At 62.2% G+C, this 20364-nt stretch overlaps 1 protein-coding gene across 1 annotated transcript in view; it reads left to right on the top strand.

Annotated features, from left to right (window-relative positions):
• The window catches only part of SHANK1 (SH3 and multiple ankyrin repeat domains 1), a 39542-nt gene that overhangs the window by 13199 nt on the left and 5979 nt on the right, over positions 1-20364 (top strand). Inside the window, 12 exon segments of the mRNA XM_084501488.1 lie at positions 241-514; positions 2387-2556; positions 4094-4207; positions 4541-4616; positions 11625-11707; positions 12576-12700; positions 15495-15630; positions 16243-16326; positions 17018-17041; positions 18460-18516; positions 19359-19474; positions 20023-20122. Coding sequence (XP_084357614.1) covers positions 241-514; positions 2387-2556; positions 4094-4207; positions 4541-4616; positions 11625-11707; positions 12576-12700; positions 15495-15630; positions 16243-16326; positions 17018-17041; positions 18460-18516; positions 19359-19474; positions 20023-20122 — 1359 coding nt within the window.

Genomic DNA, 20364 nt, shown 5'->3' with positions numbered 1-20364 from the left:
GGGGGGGGCGTGGGGACATTTGGGGGGCGCTGGGGACATGGGGGGGGCGCTGGGGACATGGGGTGGGGCGTTAGGGACATGGGGGGGGCGTTAGGGACATGGGGACATTGGGGGGCGTGGGGGATATGGGGGGGATATAAAGGGATGGGGGGGGGACAGGGGAGCTAAGGGGGGACACGGGAGCCCCCCCCACACCCATGGGTGCCCCCCCACCCATGGGTGCCCCCCCCCCCATCCCAGTGCCGTTCCAGGAGAGCCCCCAATTCGCGGGGCGTCGCCGGGAGGGGGCGCGGGGGGCGCTGCCCCTGCCCCAGCGCCTGCTGCGGGCCAACAGCGACGCCGGGGCGGGGGGGCCCGAGTGGGCTCTGAGGGGCCCCCCCGGTGCCCCCCCGGCCCCCCGCGCCCCCACGGGCACCCTGCGCAGCGCCAGCAGCCCCCGGGGGGCTCGCGCCCGCTCCCCATCCCGGGGCCGGCACCCCGAGGAGCCCCGCAGGCAGCCCCGGGGGAGGCCCAGGTATTGGGGGGTGGGGGGGGGACTTGGGGGTGGGGGGGTGATGGGGGCAATGGGGACAGGGGGGTGATGGGGACGATGGGGGTGATGGGGATGAGGGAGATGATGAAGATAATGAAGATGATGGGGGTGATGGAGACGATGAGGATGATGGGGAGGATGGAGATGAGGATGGTGATGAAGATGATGAGGATGAGGATGATGAAGATGATGGGGATGATGGAGATGAGGATGATGGAGATGAGGATGGTGATGAAGATGATGAGGATGAGGATGATGAAGATGATAGGGTGATGGAGATGATGAGGATGATGGAGATGATGGGGATGATGGAGATGATGAGGATGATGGAGATGAGGATGGTGATGAAGATGATAGGGATGATGGAGATGAGGATGGTGATGAAGATGATGAGGATGATGAAGATGATGGGGATGATAGAGGCAATGGGGGTGATGTAGATGATGAGGATGATGAAGATGATGGGAAGTATGGAGACGATGGGGATGATGAAGACAATGAGGATGAGGATGATGGGGACAATGGAGACGATGAAGATGATGGAGATGGTGAGGATGATGCAGACAATGGAGATGATGGGGATGATGGAGACTGAGGATGAGGATGAGGATGATGGAGACAATGGGGATGATGGAGATGATGAAGATAAGGAAGATGATGGGGGTGATGGAGACGATGAGGATGATGGGGGTGATGGGCACGGTGGAGATTATGGAGACCATAGGGATGATGGGGATGATGGAGACAATGGGGGTGATAATGATGGGGATGATGGGGACAATGAGGATGATGACAATGATGGGGACAATGGGGACAATGGAGATGGTGATGATGGAGATGGTAGAAATGATGGGGACAATGGGGATGATGAGGATGATGAGGATGATGGAGATGATAAGGATGATGGAGATAATGATAGAAATGAGGACAAATGATGGGGATGATGGAGATGATGAGGATGATGGGGACAATGGAGATGATGGAGATGTTGGGGACGATGGAGACAATGATAGGCATGATGGAAATAATGATAGAAATGATGGAGACAATGGGGATGATGAGGATGATGGAAACAATGGCGATGATGGGGATGATGGAGATAACGATGGAGATGATGGAGACAATGGGAATGATGGGGACAATAGGGATGATAGGAATACTGATAAGAACGGTGGAGATAATGATGGAGATGGTGGGGACGATGGAGATGAGGAGGATATTGGGGATGATGGAGACGATGGGGATGATGGAGATGATAAGGATGATGGAAATAATGATGGAAATTACGGGGACAGTGGGGATGATGGAGACAATGATGGAGATGATGGGGACAACGGGGACAATGGAGATGATGGGGATGATGGAGATGATGGGGATGATGGAGACAATGATAGAAATGATAGGGACAACAGGGATGATAAGGAAATTGGGGATGATGGGGATATTGGGGATGATGGGGATGATGGAGATAAATGATAGGAACGTTGGGGACAATGGGGATGATGGAGATGATGGGAACGACGGAGATGATGGAGACTACGGGGATGATGGAGACAATGATAGAAATGATGGGGACAACGGGGATGATGAGGATATTGGGGATGATGGAGATGATGGGGACGATGGAGATAAATGATAGGAACGTTGGGGACAATGGGGGTGATGGAGATGATGGGGACGATGGAGACAACGGGGATGATGGAGATCATGATAAGGATGCTGGAGACAATTATAGAAACGATGGAGACGATGAGGATGATGAGGATGCTGGGGACAATGGGGTCGCTGTGGGGCGGACACCACCGGACCCCCCAACCCTGACGGGTTGCCCCCAACCCCCCGGTGCCCCCGCAGCTCGAGCGGGGGGGGTCGTGAGCCGGGGGCCCCCGGGGGGTCTCTGGGCCCGCGGGGCGTGAAGCGCAAGCTGTACTCGGCCGTGCCCGGCCGCTCCTTCCTGGCCGTGCGACCCTACCAGGCGCAGGGCGAGGGCGAGCTCTCGCTCAGCAAGGGCGAGCGCATCAAGGGTAGGTGGGTCACGGGGGGGTGGGGGGGCACCCAGGGGTGCGTGGTGGGTGGCCAGCGCCCGGGGGCGTGCGTTGGGTTGGGGGTTGGGTGCCCCTGGGTGCATTTTGGGTGGATATTGGGTGACCTGGGTGCATTTTGGGTGGCCATTGGGTGCCCCAACACCAGGGTGCATGCGTTGGGTTGGGTGTTGGGTGCCCCTGGGTCTATTTTGGGTGGATTTTGGGTGCCCCTGGGGCTATTTTGGGTGGATGTTGGGTGACCCAGGTCCATTTTGGGTGCACGTTGGGTGACCCATGTCCATTTTGGGTGAATATTGGGTGACCTGGGTGCATTTTGGGTGACCTGGGTCAATTTTGGGTGGGCATTGGGTGCCCCAACACATGGATGCATGCGTTGGGTTGGGCGTTGGGTGCCCCTGGGTGCATTTTGGGTGGATATTGGGTGACCTGGGTGCATTTTGGGTGACCTGGGTGCATTTTGGGTGGGGCATTGGGTGCCCCAACACCAGGGTGCGTGCGTTAGGTTGGGTGTTGGGTGCCCCTGGGTGCTTTTTGGGTGGATATTGGGTGACCTGGGTGCATTTTGGGTGACTTGGGTGCATTTTGGGTGGGCATTGGGTGCCCCAACAGCAGGGTGCGTGCGTTAGGTTGGGTGTTGGGTGCCCCTGGGTGCTTTTTGGGTGGATATTGGGTGACCTGGGTGCATTTTGGGTGGGCGTTGGGTGCCCCAACACCAGGGTGCATGCGTTGGGTTGGGTGTTGGGTGCCCCTGGGTGCGTTTTGGGTGGATATTGGGTGACCTCGGTGCATTTTGGGTGCCCCTGGGGCCATTTTGGGTGGATATTGGGTGACCTCGGTGCATTTTGGGTGACCTGGGTGCATCTTGGGTGGGCATTGGGTGCCCCAACACTGGGGTGCATGCGTTGGGTTGGGTTTTGGGTGCCCCTGGGTGCATTTTGGGTGAACATTGGGTGACCCATGTCCATTTTGGGTGAACATTGGGTGACCTTGGGTGCATTTTGGGTGACCTGGGTGCATTTTGGGTGGGGCATTGGGTGCCCCAACACATGGGTGCATGCGTTGGGTTGGGTGTTGGGTCCATTTTAGGGTGAATTTTAGATCATTTTTGGGTGGATGTTGGGCGACCTGGGTGCATTTGGGGTGGACATTGGGTGCCCCTAGGTCGATTTTGGGTGAACATTGGGTGACCTTGGGTGCATTTTGGGTGACCTGGGTGCATTTTGGGTGGGCATTGGGTGCCCCAACACCTGGGTGCATGCGTTGGGTTGGGCGTTGGGTGCCCCTGGGTGCATTTTGGGTGGCTGTTGGGTGACCTGAGCCGATTTTGGGTCCATTCTGTGCGTTTTTGTCTGCCCTGGACACTTGGGTCCATTTTGGGGGGGCACACAGGGTGCTTGGGTGCACGCCCTGGAGTGGGGGGGGATTTAGGGGTGCGGGGTGGGGGGTTAGGGGTACGGGGGGGGGTCTGGGGGTGCCGTGCCCACCCCCATTCCCCCCCCCCCTTTTTTTTCCACAGTGCTCAGCGTGGGCGAGGGGGGGTTCTGGGAGGGGCAGGCGCGGGGCCGGGTGGGCTGGTTCCCCTCCGAGTGCGTCGAGGAGGTGCCCGCGCGCACCCCCGAAGGGAAGGCAGGTACGGACCCCCCCCCCCAAAAAAAACCAACAACCCCAGACCCCCAAATGGGACCCCAAAATTTTGCCCCCAAATGTGACCCATCGCCTGGGGGGGACCCCAAAACAAAGCCCTGGGGGGACCCCAAAACAAAGCCCTGCACGAGACCCCCCCCCCAAGTCTGGGCCCCCTCCCCCAATGGGACCCCCCCCCAATTCCTCCCTCTCCTAGGGTCCCCAAACTGCCCCAAACTCCCCTCATTTTGGGCTGCCCCCCCCCTCCCCGGACTCCCCGGACCCCCCCCAAGTTTTTGGGGTGCCGGGGCCCCCCCGACCCCTGTGTGCCCCCCCCCAGAGAGCCGCAGTGACAAAGCCAAGCGCCTCTTCCGCCACTACACCGTGGGCTCCTACGACAGCTTCGACGCCCCCAGGTGAGGCCCCCCCAAACCCCAAAACCCCCCCAAGCCCACCCCAGGACCCTCCCCAACCCCAAATCCCCAAATCCCCCCCCACTTGTCCCCAAAATGCCCCAAGTCAGCCCCGAAAGCCATGAAATCGCCCCAAAATGCTCCCCAGAAGACTCGATGCACCCCCCCCCCCCCAAAAGTGTCTCCCAAACCCAAATCCTCCCAAATTTACCCCAAATCCTCCAAGGTGCTCCCCCCCCCCCCCCCCCCAAGAGCCTCATCCCCCCCAAATCCCCCCGATGCCCCCAAATTCCCCTTAAATTGCCCCAAACACCCCCAGGATGCCCCAAGTCCCCCCAGCACCCCCAAAACACCACTAAATCCCCCCAGAACAGCCCCAAACACCCCAAACCCACCCAAAACAACCCAAATACTCCCAAACACCCAAATTCTCCCCCAAAACACCCCAAATGCCCCCAAAATGCCCCCAATCCCCCCCAAAGAGTCTAAATCCACCCAAATCCACCCAAAACGCTTCAAATCCCCAAATGGCCCCAATCTACTGAAAACACCCCAAAGCCCTCAAAACTCGCCAAATTCACCCAGAATCCCCCAAATTCCCCAAATCCACCCAAAGCACCCCAAATCCACCCAAAACTCCCCAAGTTCCTCCAAACCCTCCAATTCCACCCCCTCTAAATGCTCCCAAAATACCCCAAACCCTTGAAATTCCCCCAAGTTCCCCCAAACATTCCAAAACACCCTAATTTCCCCCAAATCACCAAAACCACTCCAAATCCTCCCCAAATACCCCAAATCCTCCCCAAACACCCCCAATCTCCCTAAATTGTGCCAAAACATCCCAAGTTTTCCCCAAACACCCCAAATCCCTCCAACCACCCCCGATGCCCCCAAATGGCCCCAATCCACCCCAAACGCCCCAAATCTCTCCAAAATAACCCCAAGGGCTCTAAATGGTCTTAATTCCTCCATAATCCACCCCAAATCCTCCGAAATCCACCCCAAATCCTCTGTAATCCACCCCAAACACCCCAAATCCACCCCAAACACCCCGAATCCACCCCAAACACCCCAAATCCCCTCAAAACACCCCAAATCTCCTCAAAACTCCCCACACCCCTCAAAACACCCCAAACCCACCCAAACCAACCCAAATCCCCTCCGAACACCCCAAGTGCCCCCGATCACCCCAAATCCCCCCCCACCCCCCCTCCCCGTGCCCCTCCCCCTCCGGCTATGGGGGAGGGGCTCCCCTGGGTCCTGTCCTGGTTCCTCCCCTCCCCCCCCATGTCCCTCCCCTCCCCCACCCCCACCCCCCCCCCCGTCCCATTTTGGTGGCTTCGGGGCGCGGTGGCGGTGGCTTCGGGGCGCTGAGGGGGGGCCGGGGGCACCCATGGGTGCTGTGGGACCCCCCGGCCGGCGCCATGGGGCCGGAGGAGCCGGGGTGAGTTGGGGGGGCTGTGGGGGGGGGGAGGGGGGCAGCTGGGGGGCTGGGGCAGTTATGGGGCAATTGCATGGGGGGGGGGGGGCAGTTATGGGGCTGGAGGGGTCTGTGGGGCAGCTGCTTGGGGGGTGCTGTGGGGCTGGGGGGTCTATGGGGCAGCTGCTTGTGGGGCTGGGGGGGCACTTATGGGGCTGGGGGGGCAGTTATGGGGCTGGGGGGCAGTTATGGGGCTGGGGGGGCAGTTATGGGGTTGGGGGGGCAGTTATGGGGCTGGGGGGGCAGTTATGGGGCTGGGGGGCAGCTGGGCTGGGGGGCTGGGGGATCTGTGGGGCAGGAGCTTATGGGGCAGTTGTGGGGCTGGGGGGGCACTTGTGCAGCTTGGGGGGGTTTGGGGGGCTGGGGGGCAGCTGGGGGGCCTCGTGCAAGGGGGGGGGGGGCTGCGTGTGAGTGTGTGTGCGTGTGCCCCACACGCGTGTGCCGTCCCGTGTCCCCGTGCACGCGTGCGGTACCGGGTGTCCTCGTGCAAATCCCTCGTGTGCATCCCCGTGCAACCCCTCGTGCAAATCCCTCGTGCAAATCCCTCGTGCAAATCAGCGTGCGAACCCTCGTGCAAATCCCCGTGCAAATCCCTTGTGCAAATCAACGTGCAAAACCCTCGTGCAAACCCGTGTGCAAAACCCTCGTGTAAATCCTCGTGCAAAACCCTCGTGCAAAATCCCCGTGCAAATCCCTGTGCAAATCCTCGTGCAAAATCCTCGTGCAAAATCCCTGTGCCCATCCCCGTGCAAATCCCCGTGCAAGCCCTTGTGCCCGGATAGGGTCGCGGTGCTGGATTTTGGGTGCTCGGGGTGGATTTTAGGGTGCCCCAGTGGTGCTGTACTGGGTGCTGGTGCTGTACTGGTGCCGTACTGGGTATTGTGAGGGTGCTGGAGCTGTACTGGTTCCAGACTGGGAGCTGTACTGGAGCTGTACTGGGTGCTGGAGCTGTACTGGTTCCATACTGGGAGCTGTACTGGAGCTGCACAGGGTGCTGGAGCTGTACTGGTTCCATACTGGGAGCTGTACTGGTGCTGCAGTGGGTGCTGGAGCTGTACTGGTTCCATACTGGGAGCTGGACTGGAGCTGCACAGGGTGCTGGAGCTGTACTGGTTCCAGACTGGGAGCTGTACTGGAGCTGTACTGGGTGCTGGAGCTGTACTGGTTCCATACTGGGAGCTGTACTGGAGGTGTACTGGGTGCTGGTGGTGCACTGGTTCCATACTGGGAGCTGTACTGGTGCTGCAGTGGGTGCTGGAGCTGTACTGGTTTCATACTGGGAGCTGGACTGGAGCTGCACTGGGTGCTGGAGCTGTACTGGTTCCATACTGGGAGCTGTACTGGAGCTGTACTGGGTGCTGGAGCTGTACTGGTTCCATACTGGGAGCTGTACTGCTGCTGTTCTGGGTGCTGGTGGTGCACTGGTTTCATACTGGGAGCTGCACTGGAGCTGTACTGGGTGCTGGTGCTGCACTGGTTTCATACTGGGAGCTGTACTGGAGCTGTACTGGTGTTGTTCTGGGGGTGCTGGTGCTGTACTGGTGTTGTGGAGGTGCTGTACTGGTGCCACACTGGGTGCCATACTGGATGCTGATGCTGTACTGGTCCCTTACTGGTGTTGTACTGGTCTCACGCTGAGTGCAATACTGATGGCATGCTTGTCCCACACTGGTTCTGTACTGGTCCTGTACTGGTCTGTACTGGTCTCACACTAGGTGCCAGACTGGTCCATACTGGGTGCCATACTGGTGCCATGCTGGTCCTGTACATGGCCCATACTGGTCCCACACTGGGTGCCATACCAGTCCCATACTGGTGGCATAGTAGGTGCCTTGCTGGTCCCATACTGGTCCCACCCCAGTCCCATACTGGACCTGTACCAGTCCCCTACTGGTTTTACCCTGGTCCCACCCCAGTTCCCTACCAGTCCCATACTGGTCCCATCCCAGTCACATACTGGTTCCCCCCAGTCCCATACTGGTTCCCCCCATCTTCTGTCCCCCCGAGTCCCCTCCCAGTCTCATACTGGTCCCATACCAGTCACCCCCATTCCCATACTGGTCCCCCCCCAGTCCTGTACTGGTCCCATCATGTGCCCCCAGCCTCCCAGTCCCATCCCAGTCCCCTACTTGTCCCCCCCCAGTCCCCTACTGGTCCCATCCCAGTCCCCCAGTCTCCTCCCAGTCCTCTCCCAGTCTCCTCCAGTCCTATACCGGTCCCACACCAGTCCTTCCCAGTCCTCCCCCAGTCCCTGCCAGTCCACCCCCAGTCCCCTAGGGGTCCCCCCCAGTCCCCTACTGGTCCCCTCCCAGTCCCCTCCCGGTCCCATACTGGTCCCATCCCAGTCCTCTCCTGGTCCCATCTCAGCTCCCCCCAGCCCCCTCCCAGTCCCATCCCAGTCCCACACTGGTCCCATCCCCTCCCCCCAGTCCCATACTGGCCTAATCCCAGACCCCCCATTCCCACACTAGTGCCCCCCCTAGTCCCCTACTGGTCCCATCTCAGCCCCCCCAGTTCAGCCCCAGTCCCATCCCAGTCTCATACTGGTCCCATTCCCTCCCCCCCAGTCCCCTCCCGGTCCCATCCCATTCCCCTCCCAGTCCCATCCCAGTCCCATACTGGTCTCCCCCAGTTATCTCCTGGTCCAATCCCCTCCCCCCCAGTCCCCTCCCAGTCCCATACTGGTCCCATCCCCTCCCCCCCAGCCCCATACTGGTCCAATCCCAGCCCCCCCAGTTCCCCCCCAGTCCCATACTGGTCCCATCCCAGCCCCCCCAGTCCCCTCCCAGTCCCATCCCAGTCCCATCCCAGTTCCATACTGGTCCCATCCCAGTTATCTCCTGGTCCAATCCCCTCCCCCCCAGTCCCCTCCCAGTCCCATACTGGTCCCATCCCAGCCCCCCCAGTCCCCTCCCAGTCCCATTCCAGTCTCATACTGGTCCCATCCCAGCCCCCCCAGTTCCCTCCCGGTCCCATCCCAGTCCCCTCCCAGTTCCCTCCCAGTCCCATACTGGTCCCATCTCAGCCCTCCCAGTTCCCTCCCGGTCCCATCCCAGTCCCCTCCCAGTCCCATCCCAGTCCCATACTGGTCCCATTCCCTCCCTCCCAGTCCCCTCCCAATCCCATACTGGTCCCATCTCAGCCCTCCCAGTTCCCTCCCGGTCCCATCCCAGTCCCCTCCCAGTCCCCTCCCAGTCCCATACTGGTCCCATTCCCTCCCTCCCAGTCCCTTCCCAGTCCCATCCCAGTCCCATACTGGTCCCATCTCAGCCCCCCAGTCCCCTCCCAATCCCATACTGGTCCCATCCCAGTCCCATACTGGTCCCATCCCCTCCCCCCCAGTCCCCTCCCAGCCCCATACTGCTCCCATCCCCTCCCCCCACTCCCCTCCCAGCCCCATCCCAGTCCCATACTGGTCCCATCCCAGCCCCATCCCCTCCCCCACCCCCCCCCTCCCCCCTCCATCCCCCCCTCCCCTCCCCCCCCCCCCATCCGTACGCGAGCGGCGCAGCGGCCGCGGGCGGCGTCGCGGGGCGGCGCGGGGGGGGGGGGGTGTGTGTGGTGCGCTGGGGGGGGGGGGGCGGGGGGGGGGAGGGGAAGAAGGGGGGGGGGGGATGCGGCAGAGCCCCCGGCAGCGCCATGGCCCGGCGGGGCGCGCCCCCCCCCGCCGCCCCCCCCGCGCTCTCCTCCAGCTGGCCCGCGCTGGGCCCGCGCCGCCGCAGCGTCTGGTACATCTACAGGTACGGGGGGGGGGGGGTGATGATGTGGGGGGGGGGGGGGTGGGCAACGGACCCCCCCCCACCCCCACCCCTAGAGGTACGCCAGGGGGTCCCCCCCCCACCCCCGTTTTCGCCGCCCCTCCTGCACGCGCGGGGTTCCCACCCCCCCCCCCCTCCCGTGTCGCCCCCCCCCCCCCCCCCCATATTGTCCCCTCTTATCGCCCCCCCCCAGTTTTTCCCCCCCCCCAATATTCCCCCTCCCATGCTGTGCCCCCCCCGATTTGCCCCTCCCCCACATCGTGCCCCCAGCTTGTCCCCCCCCCACCTTGTCCCTTTTGCCCCCCCCCCGCTTCATCCCCCCCCCCTTGTCCCCTATGTTGTCCCCCCCCCCAACTTGTCCCCCCCCCCCAACCTGTCCCCCCCCAACCTGTCCCCCCCCCTTGTCCCCAATGTTGTGCCCCCCCCACGCCGTCCCCTATCTTGTCCCACCACTATCTTGTGCCCCCCCCATGTTGTCCCCCCCCCCCCCGCTCTATGTTGTCCCCCCCCCCCCATGTTGTGACCCTGCTCTGTGTTGTCCCCCCCCCATCTTATTGTCCCCCCCCCGACTGTTTTTGTCACTGTCGGTTGGGTCCTGGTGGCCTGGGGGGGGTGGGGGGGGGGATATGGGGGGGGCGTGGGGACATGGGGGGGGGACATGGGGACATGGAGGGGGACATGGGGGGGGCATGGGGATGGGGGGGGCATTGGGACGTGGGGGGGGTGCATGGGGGCATGGGGACATGGGGGGGGTGCATGGGGATGGGGGGGGCATTGGGACGTGGGGGGGGCATGGGGACATGGAGGGGGACATGGGGGGGGATGGGGGGGTGCATGGGGATGGGGGGGGCATGGGGACATGGGGGGGGCATGGGTACATGGGGGGGGACGTGGGGGGGGTGCATGGGGATGGGGGGGGGCGTGGGGACATGTATGGGACATGGGGGGGGGGGACATGGGGACCGGGCTGTGCATGCACGTGGGGACACTGGGGGGGGGACAACAACAACACGGGGGGGGGCAGGCCTGGGGACACGCATGGGGACGTGGGGACGGGGCCACGCGTGTGCATGGGGGGCACGGGGGGTGTGCGTGGGGACGGGGGGGCATGGATGGGGACATGGGGACACGCGTGGGGACATGGGGACACGTGTGGGGGCATGGGGACATGCATGGGGACACGTGTGGGGACGTGTGGGGGCATGGGGACACGCGTGGGGACATGGGGACACACGTGGGGACACGTGTGGGGACGTGGGGATGTGGATGGGGACATGGGGACACGCGTGGGGACACGCATGGGGACATGGGGACACCATGGGGACACCATGGGGACATGGCTGTGTATGCATGTGGGGACATGGGGACACCATGGGGACACGCGTGGGGACACGGGGACACGCGTGGGGACACGGGGACATGGGGACATGGGGACACGTGTGGGGACATGGGGACACGCGTGGGGACACGCCGGGGGACACCAGGGGACACGTGACAGTGTCCCACGTGTGGGGCCTGTGCGAGTGTGCGTGTGCACGCGGGGGGCCGGGGGGGGGGACACCCTGGGGACATTGAGTCACCTCGTGTCACCCTCTGTGTCCCCCCCCCCCCGTGTCCCCCGTGCATGTCCCCACACCCCCCCCCACCGTGTGTGTGTCCCCATATACCGCATGTCCCCGTATCCCCCTTGTCCCCCCCCATGCCCCCCGTGTCCCCCCCGTGTCCCCGTGTCCCTGTGTCCCCCCCCATGTCCCCCCCCGTGTCCCCCCCCAGTGATTACATCATTAAGGAGAAGACGGTTTTGCTGCAGAAGAAGGACAACGAGGGCTTCGGCTTCGTCCTGCGGGGGGCCAAGGGTGAGTGGGGGGGGTCCTGGGGGGGTCCCGAGACATTTGGGGGGTCCTGGAGCTTTTGGGGGGGGTCTTGGGACTTTTTTGGGGGGTCCTGGGGCTTTTTGGGGGGGGTCTTGGGGCTTTTGGGAGGGATCCTGGGGCTTTTGGGGAGGTCCTGGGGGGGCTTTGAGGGGCCTTGGGGGAGCTTTGGGGGTCCTTGGGGGGGGGCTTTGGGGGTCCTAGAGGGTTTTTTTGGGGGGCTCTCAAAGGGGTCTGGGGGATTTGGGGGTTCCTTGTAGGGTTTTTTGGGGGGGGGGTCTGTAGGGTCTGGGGGCTTCTTTGGGGGTCCTGGAGGGGTTTTGAGGGGGTCTGGGGGGGGTTTTGGGGAAGTCTGGGGTGGGTTTGGGGGGGCTTTGAGGGGTTTTGGGGGGGTCTCTCAGGGGAGTCTGGGGAGGCTTTGAGGGGTTTGAGGGTTTTTGGGGTATCTCAGAAGGGTTTGGGGGAAATTTCAGGGTCCTGTTTTTTTTTTGGGGGGGGGATCTGGGGTTATCTTAGAGGGGTCGGGGGGGGGCTTGGGGAGGTCCCTGAGGGGTCCTGGGGCTTTTAGAGGGTCTGGAGGGGGGAATTGGGGATCCCTGGAGGGACCTTGGGGGGTCTGGGGGAGCTTTGGGGGGGTTGTTTGGGGTCTCAGAGGTGCATGAGGGGGCGTTGGGGGTCCCTGGGGGGGGCCTAAGGGGGGTCATGGGGGCTTGGGGGTAGTTGGGGGGTTCCCTGGGCAGGGGCCTGGGTGCTAATGGAGCAATGAGGGGGGGTCCTGGTGACAGGGGATGCTGGGGGGGGGGGTCAGGGTGTATGGGGGAGGCAATCGGGGTGACCCCCGCCCCCCCCACAGCGCAGACCCCCATCGAGGAGTTCACGCCCACCCCGGCCTTCCCGGCCCTGCAGTACCTGGAGTCGGTGGACGAGGGCGGCGTCGCCTGGCGGGCCGGGCTGCGCATGGGTGACTTCCTCATCGAGGTGTGCACGAGCATGCACGAGCACCCACATGCACGCACGAGCATGCACGAGCACCTGCTTGCATGCATGAGCATGCACACGCTTGCAACACACTTACAGCAGGTCTGCCTCCTGCTTGCAGACCGCAGGCTTGTGAGCTGCTGTGCATCCACATTTGCATGCATGTGTGGTGCATGTGCAATGTGTGCGTTGGTGAACGCATATTTTGCATGTATGCGTGCCCATTTATGCGCCTGCATCTGCATCTTTGTGCATGCACACACATGCATGCGCATACTTTAATTATGTGCATGCGTCTGCACATGCACCCCTATGCATTTGCAGCACATGCCTTTTGCAGGCATGCGTTTCATGGGTTTGCAAACTTCCATGCGTCTACATGCATTGGTTAATGTGCATGCTTTTTGCATGCATGCACATCCGTCTGCTTGCATGCCCATCCATTTTTATAGATAGGGTCTTGTGCATATACTTGCACATCCGTGAAGTCACGTCCATGTATTGGCTTGCATCCAGATTCACGTGCATGCATTTGCAGCTGTGTGCATCTGCACTGCACAATTCTGTGCATGTACTGATGTATACATTCATGTTTTTGTATGTTTGCATTCACACGCTTGTGTGCGTTTGTTCACATGTGTGTGTGTGTGTGCACTGTTGGTGCATCCATGTGCATGTACGTGCACTTCTGTGAATACATGCACTTAGGTTTGCATATGTGCAAGCATTTGCTGTTTGTGCATTTTTTGTTCGTTGTATGTTCATGGTTGCAAGTGCATCTGCACATGCGTTCTGCTGTATGCATGCACATGCATCCGTGAGCACACTTGTGTGCTTCCATTCGCAGCACATACATTTAAGTGCATGCAGGCGCAGGTTTGCATTTATATGCATCTGCATGTGTATGTGCTTACATCTACGCATGCACACTTGCTGGTGTGCATTTGTAACATGCCTTTTTTGTGCATGCACTTATCTCCATGCTCATTCACAAGCAAGCACCTGCATGTGTGCAGCCATGTGCACATGCTTGCAGCACATGCATCTACGTGCAAGGACTTGCAGGGAGTGTGCACGCAACCATTCATTCATTCAAAGTGCATACATTTACATGCATTTGCAGCATATGTATCTGTGTGCGTGCACTCGCAGCTGCATGCACTCATGTGCATGTACCTCCAGCATACATCACGTGCATTTGGTTGCATGCACTTGCAGGCATGTGTATCCATGTCCATGCATCTCTATATGTGTACAGCCGTGCATGCATTTGCATAATGTTCATGTACTTGCATGCACAAACATTCTTGTATATTAATATCCACATACATGCAGCCATGCATGCACCCATGAGCATGTGCTTGCATGTGCATGCTCTTGCGGGCACAGACATTCCCACACATGAATTCACAGCAGATGCATGCATTTGCAGGTGCATATACCCACATGCATGTATCTCTGTGTGCATGCAGGCGTGCCTGTATTTGCAGCATGGTTGTCTCTCTGCATACACTTGCACTTGGCTGTATTCAAGCATATGCAGTTGCAGCATGTGCATCTGGGTGCATGCACTTGTAGGCAGATGCCTTCACATGCATAAGTCTGCACATGAGTGCAGCCATGCATGCATTTGCAGCATGCATATGGTCTCATACATGTGTGCTTGTTTCTGCACACATGCACCTCCACATACACACAGCCATGCATGTACTTGCTATGCATCTGTGTGCATGCACGTGCAAGGCTGCACCTCTGTGTGCATGCAGCAATGCAAGGAATTGCATAATGTGCCTTCCTGTGCAGCCACTTGCAGGCATGTACACTCACACTCACACAAATCTGTGCAGCGATGCATGCAACAGCAGCACGTGCTTCTGTGTGCATGCACTTGAAGGTGTGCGTCCTCTGATGTGATCATTTCCTTGTGCATACAATAATGTATGCAGGTGCAATGCATTTGTTTGCATGAGTGCACTTACAGGCACATACATGTGCGTGCATGCATCTCTGTGCAGCAATGCATGCAATCACAGCACACACACCACTGTGCGCTCACATGCAGATGTGCACGCTCCTGTGCATACATTGCTCTGTGCACAGCGATGCATATGGATGCAGCACGTGCATCTGCGTGCATGCATCTCCATTTGAGTGCAGGGATGCATGTGAGCACAGCATGCATGCTAATGTGCATGCATTTGCAGGTGAACAGAGACACCTGCACCGGCGCACACATGCAGCAATGCATGCAACTTGCAGCAGGTGCATTTGCACACATTTGCCCAGGTGCATGCACTCACATGCATGCATCTGTACGTGTATGCAGCAACACATGCAATAGCGGTAGGTGAATTTGTGTACCTGCACGTGCAGGTGCATACACTCGTGTGCATGCATCTCCCCCTGCATCCAGCATCACACACAGTTGCAATACATGCATTTGTGTGCATGCACGCACTAACAGATGCATATGCTTGCTCACATCTCCATGTGCATGCAGCAACACACACAAATGCAGCAGGTGCATCCAAGTGCATACACTTTCAGGCGCATATGCTCATATGCATGCATCTCTGTGCATGTGGAGCAGCACATGCGATTGCAACATGTGCATTTGCACATGTGCATTAGCGCATGCATGCACCAACACATGCAATTGCAGCACATGCACCACTGTGCACGCAGCTGCAGCCGCGTTGACTTGTGTGCATGCATCTTTGTGCGTGCAGCAACACGTGCATGCATTTGCACGTGTGCCCGTGCGCGTGCAAGGTGTGAGCGTGCCCCCTTGCAGGTGAACGGGCAGAACGTGGTGAAGGTCGGGCACCGCCAGGTGGTCAACATGATCCGGCAGGGGGGGAACAGCCTGGTGCTCAAGGTCGTCATGGTGACGCGGCACCCCGAGGCCCCGGAGGGCCCCCGCCGAAGGGGTACCCCCCCCCAAAAAAAAAAAATGGGTTGGGGGGGGCAACGGGGACCCCCCTCTTGGGATCTTGGGGGGTGGGGGTGACCCTGATAGCTGGGGAGGTGAAAAATGGGGGTGTTCGAGGGGGTCCTTGGAGTGGGGGGGGGGTAAAAATTGGGGGGGGGGGCAATATTTCTGATTTGGGGGAGTCGGGGGGGGCGATATTTTAGGGTGGGGGAGACCCCAAAATTGGGGGGGGCGACATCTGGGATGGGTGAGGGCGAAATGGGGCTCCACGGGGGGTCCCCCATGGTTTGGGATGGGGGGGCAAAATTGGGAGTTTTGGGGGGGTCCTGAATAGTTTAGGATAAGGGGGGGGACCCCAAATTCTGGGATTTTTTGGGGGGGGTCCCAATAGTTTGGGATTGGGGGGGGGTCCCCAAAATTTGGGTCCATGGGGGGGGACAACCCAAAAACGTGGGCGCATTGGGGGGGGTCCCCACCAGTGGGGGTATGGGGGGGGGCACCCCAATACCTTGGGTTATGGGGAGGGGGACCCCAATAAGGGGTTAAGGGGGGGGGTGCTCGTTATGGGGGGGGGGTCCCTGACACCTCGTGCCCCCCCCCCCCCCCCCAGCGGCCCCCCCGCAGCCCCGGCGCCTCCCAGCCCCGGCCATTTCCCTGCGCTCCAAGTCCATGACCTCGGAGCTGGAGGAGATGGGTGAGGGGGGGTCCGGGGGGGGGGCTTTTTTTTTGGGGGGGGGCTTTAAGAGGCTTGGGGGGGGTGGGGAGGGGCTTTGGGGGCTGATTAAGGGACTTTTTTTTTTTTTTTTTTTTTTTTTTTTTTTTTTTTGGTGGGGGGGGTCCCTGAAGGGGTTGGGGGGGGGTTTAAAGGTCCTGGGGGTGCTGGGGGGGGGGCTTGAGGGTCTTTGGGGGGGGTCTTGGGGGGCTCTGGGGGCTCTTGGGGGGCTTTAGGGGGGGCTATGGGGGGTCCTGGGGGGCTCTTGTGGGGTCCTGGGGGGGGTCCCTAAGGGAACTTGGGGGGGGGACCCTTGGGTTTGGGGGGGGTGCAGGGGAGCGGGGAGGGTCCCAGGGGGTTTTGGGGAGGGGGCATCATGGGGGGGGGGGGGGAGGGGCTGCATCTCTGACCTCTGACCTTTGCTCTCTGCCCCCCCCCCCGCCCCCCTGATGACGGCACAGTGGAAAAGGGTGAGTGGGGGGGGCACTGGGAGGGGGGGTCTTGGGGTTCCCCCCCCCACAGACCCCCCCCAACATGACCCCCCCAAATCTTGGAGACCCCCCCATGACCCGGAAAGGTGCCCCCCCCCCCAGGGGGGGGTTCCCCTTCACCCTGTGCCCCCCCCCCACAATGCCCCCCCCCCCCCAGTAACGCCCTCTCGTGTCTCCCCCAGTCTCTCCCTGGAAGAAACGCGCTGGTGAGTGGGGCCCTTGCACGGCCCTTGCACACTCCTTGCACACTCCTTGCACACTCGCCCCATTGCACACTCATCGCACGCCCCCCCCCCCCCCCCCCACGCCTGCAGCTCGCACGGGCCCCGCGCGCCCGTTGCACGCTCATTGCACACTCATCTCCCCCCCCCACCCACCGTGTGCAGCTCGCACGGGCCTTGCACGCCCACCCAACACTCGTGCAAAGCCTGTGCAAGGGCCTTGCACGCTCGCCGCACCCCCATGCGCCGCCATGGGGGCTGCTGCACCCATTGCACCCCCCCCCCCCCCAGCATCCATTGCACACCCACTGCACACCCATTGCACACGCACCAGCACCGAGTGCACCCCCAGCACCCATTGCACACCCATTGCACACCCCCCAGCACCCATTGCACCCCCCAGCACCCATTGAACCCCCAGCACTGAGTTGCACCCCTAGCACCCATTGCACCCCCCTGCACCCATTGCACCCCCCCAGCACTGAGTTGCACCCCCAGCACCCATTGCACACCCCCCAGCACCCATTGCAACCCTCGAGCACCCATTGCACCCCAGCACCCACTGTGCCCCCCACCACCCCTTTTAGCCCCCCCCAGTACCCATCACTCCCTCCAGCACCCATTACACCCTCCCCACATCCCCCCAGCACCCATTGCCTCCCCCAGCACCCATCATCCCCCCAGCACCCATTAACCCCCCCAGCACCCACTGCCCCCCCCAGCACCCATTACACCCCCCCAGCACCCATTACACCCCCCCAGGACCCATTGCCCCCCCCCAGCACCCATCACCCCCCCCAGCACCCATTGCACCCCCCCAGCACCCATTGCACCCCCCCAGCACCCATTACAACCCCCCAGCACCCATCACAACCCCAGCACCCATCACACCCCCAGCATCCATCATCCCCCCCAGCACCCATTACACCCCCCAGCACCCACTGCCCCCCCCAGCACCCATTACACCCCCCCCAGCACCCACTTCCCCCCCCAGCACCCATTACACCCCCAGCACCCATTACAACCCCCCAGCACCCATCACAACCCCAGCACCCATCACACCCCCAGCACCCATCACCCCCCCCAGCACCCATCACCCTCCCCCACCACCCATCGCCCCCCCAGCACCCATCACACCCCCCAGCACCCATTACACCCCCCAGCACCGCCCCAGCACCCATTAACCCCCCCAGCACCCATTACACCCCCCCCAGCACCCACTTCCCCCCCCAGCACCCATTGCTCCCCAGCACCCATCACCCTCCCCTAGCACCCATTGTCCCCCCAGCACCCATCACACCCCCAGCTCCCCCCCAGCACCCATCACCCCCCCCAGCACCCATCACCCCCCCCCCAGCACCCACTGCCCCCCCCCAGCACCCACCGCCCCCCCCTCTCCGCAGAGTACGAGCCGGCGTCGGCCACGGAGAAGAAGCGCACGGTGTACCAGATGGCGCTGAGTGAGGGACACCCCGGGGTGCCCCCCCCGTGTCACCTGGGTGCCCCCCCCCCCCAATGTCACCTGGGTCCCCCCCCGTGTCACTTGGGTGCCCCCCATCACCTGGGTCCCCCCCCATCACCTGGGTAACCCCCCCCCCCAAATGTCACTTGGGTGCCCCCCCCAGTGTCACCTGGGTGCCCCCCCATCACCTGGGTCCCCTCCCCCAATGTCACCTGGGTGCCCCCCCCCCAAATGTCACTTGGGTGCCCCCCCCAGTGTCATCTGGGTGCCCCCCATCACCTGGGTGCTCCCCCCCAATGTCACCTGGCTGCCCCCCCGTGTCACTTGGGTGCCCCCCCATCACCTGGGTGCCCCCCCCCCAATGTCACCTGGGTGCCCCCCAATGTCACCTGGGTTCCCCCCCATGTCACCTGGGTGCCCCCCCATCACCTGGGTGCCCCCCCCAAGTGTCACCTGAGACATCCCTAATGTCACCTGGGTGCCCCCCTGTGTCACCTGGGTGCCCCCCCCCAACTTGTCACCTGTGTCCCATCGAGGGGGATGGGTGGCTCGGGCATCTGGGTCCCCTTTGTCACCTGCCCCCCCCTTTGTCACCTAACCCCCCCCAATGTCACCTGCCCCCCCCATATCACTTGGGTCCCCCTTTGTTCACTGTCCCCCCCCACTTTGTCCCCTTGGGCCCCCCCTTGTCACCTGCCCCCCCCCTTCCCCCCTGCCCCCCCCCATTTGCCCCCCTTGTCACCTGTGTCCCCTGGCAGGGGGGTGGCAGGGGGGGTGCCCCCACGCCCCCAGGGTGACCCTGGGTGCCCCCCCCCCCCCCCCCCATGTCCCCCCCCCCAGACAAACTGGACGAGATCCTGGCGGCAGCGCAGCAAAGCATCAGCGCGGGGGAGGGGCCGGGCGCCCCCCTGCCCCCCCTGGGCAAAACGCGCCCCAAGGCCTTCTTCGGGCCTGAGGTGGGTGGGGGGCACCCAAGGGTGCTGGGGGGGGGGGCACCCAAGGGCCTGGGGGGACACCCAAAGGCTTGGGGGGGCACACAAAGGCCTGGGGGGGGGGCACTCAATGGCAAGGGGGGGGCTTCTAAGGGGTTGGGGGCGCACCCAAGGGCTGGGGGGGGGCACCTAAAAGCCTAGGGGGCACCCAAGGGTGCGGGGGCACCCAAAGGCCTCGGGCCCATTGGGGTGGGGGTTTGGGTGCTTTTTTTTGGGGGGGGGCGGATTCCTTGGAGCTTTGGGTGCCCTTTGGGGGGGTCTTGGGTGTTCGGGGGGGGGGGTACATGGGTGTTCGGGGGTCTTGGGTGCTCTGGGTGGGGGGGGCACCCAAGTGGGGGGGGGGGCACCTGCACCTTTGGGTGCCTTTTCTTGGGGGGGGGGGCTCTTGGGTTCCCATGGGTGGGGGCACCCAAATCTCTGGGTCACCTGGGGGGGGTCCCTGGGCATTGGGTGCCCGTGGGGGGGTCTCCTGATGTGTGTGTCCCCCCCCTTGTCCCTGTCCCCCCCCCCAGGCGTCCTTCGAGCCGCACCGCATGGGGCCGGGGGGCTACGACCGCCCCTTCCTGCCCCCCGGGCCCCCCCACGGCCTGATGCTGCGCCAGAAATCCATCGGTGAGTGGGGGGGGGTGGCACCCCCAGACCCCCCCCAGACCCCCCCAGACCCCCCCAGATCCCTGGGGGCACCCCCAGACCCCTGGGACCCTCCTCTGACCCCCTCGGACCCCCCCACCCCAAGCCCTTTGCATGCACCCCTATGGCCGGTGGGTGCTGGGACACCCCCCCCCCCAGAAAATAATTGCCCCCCCCATGCATGCACCCCTATAGAGTTGGGTGCTGCGACCCCCCCAGACCCC

This window comes from Aythya ferina, assembly GCF_964211825.1.
Source record: "Aythya ferina genome assembly, chromosome: 31".
In the NCBI taxonomy this organism is placed as follows: Eukaryota; Metazoa; Chordata; class Aves; order Anseriformes; family Anatidae; genus Aythya; species Aythya ferina.
The sequence above is the reverse complement of the archived record's forward strand: the minus strand, read 5'-3'. Positions and strand labels throughout refer to the sequence as shown.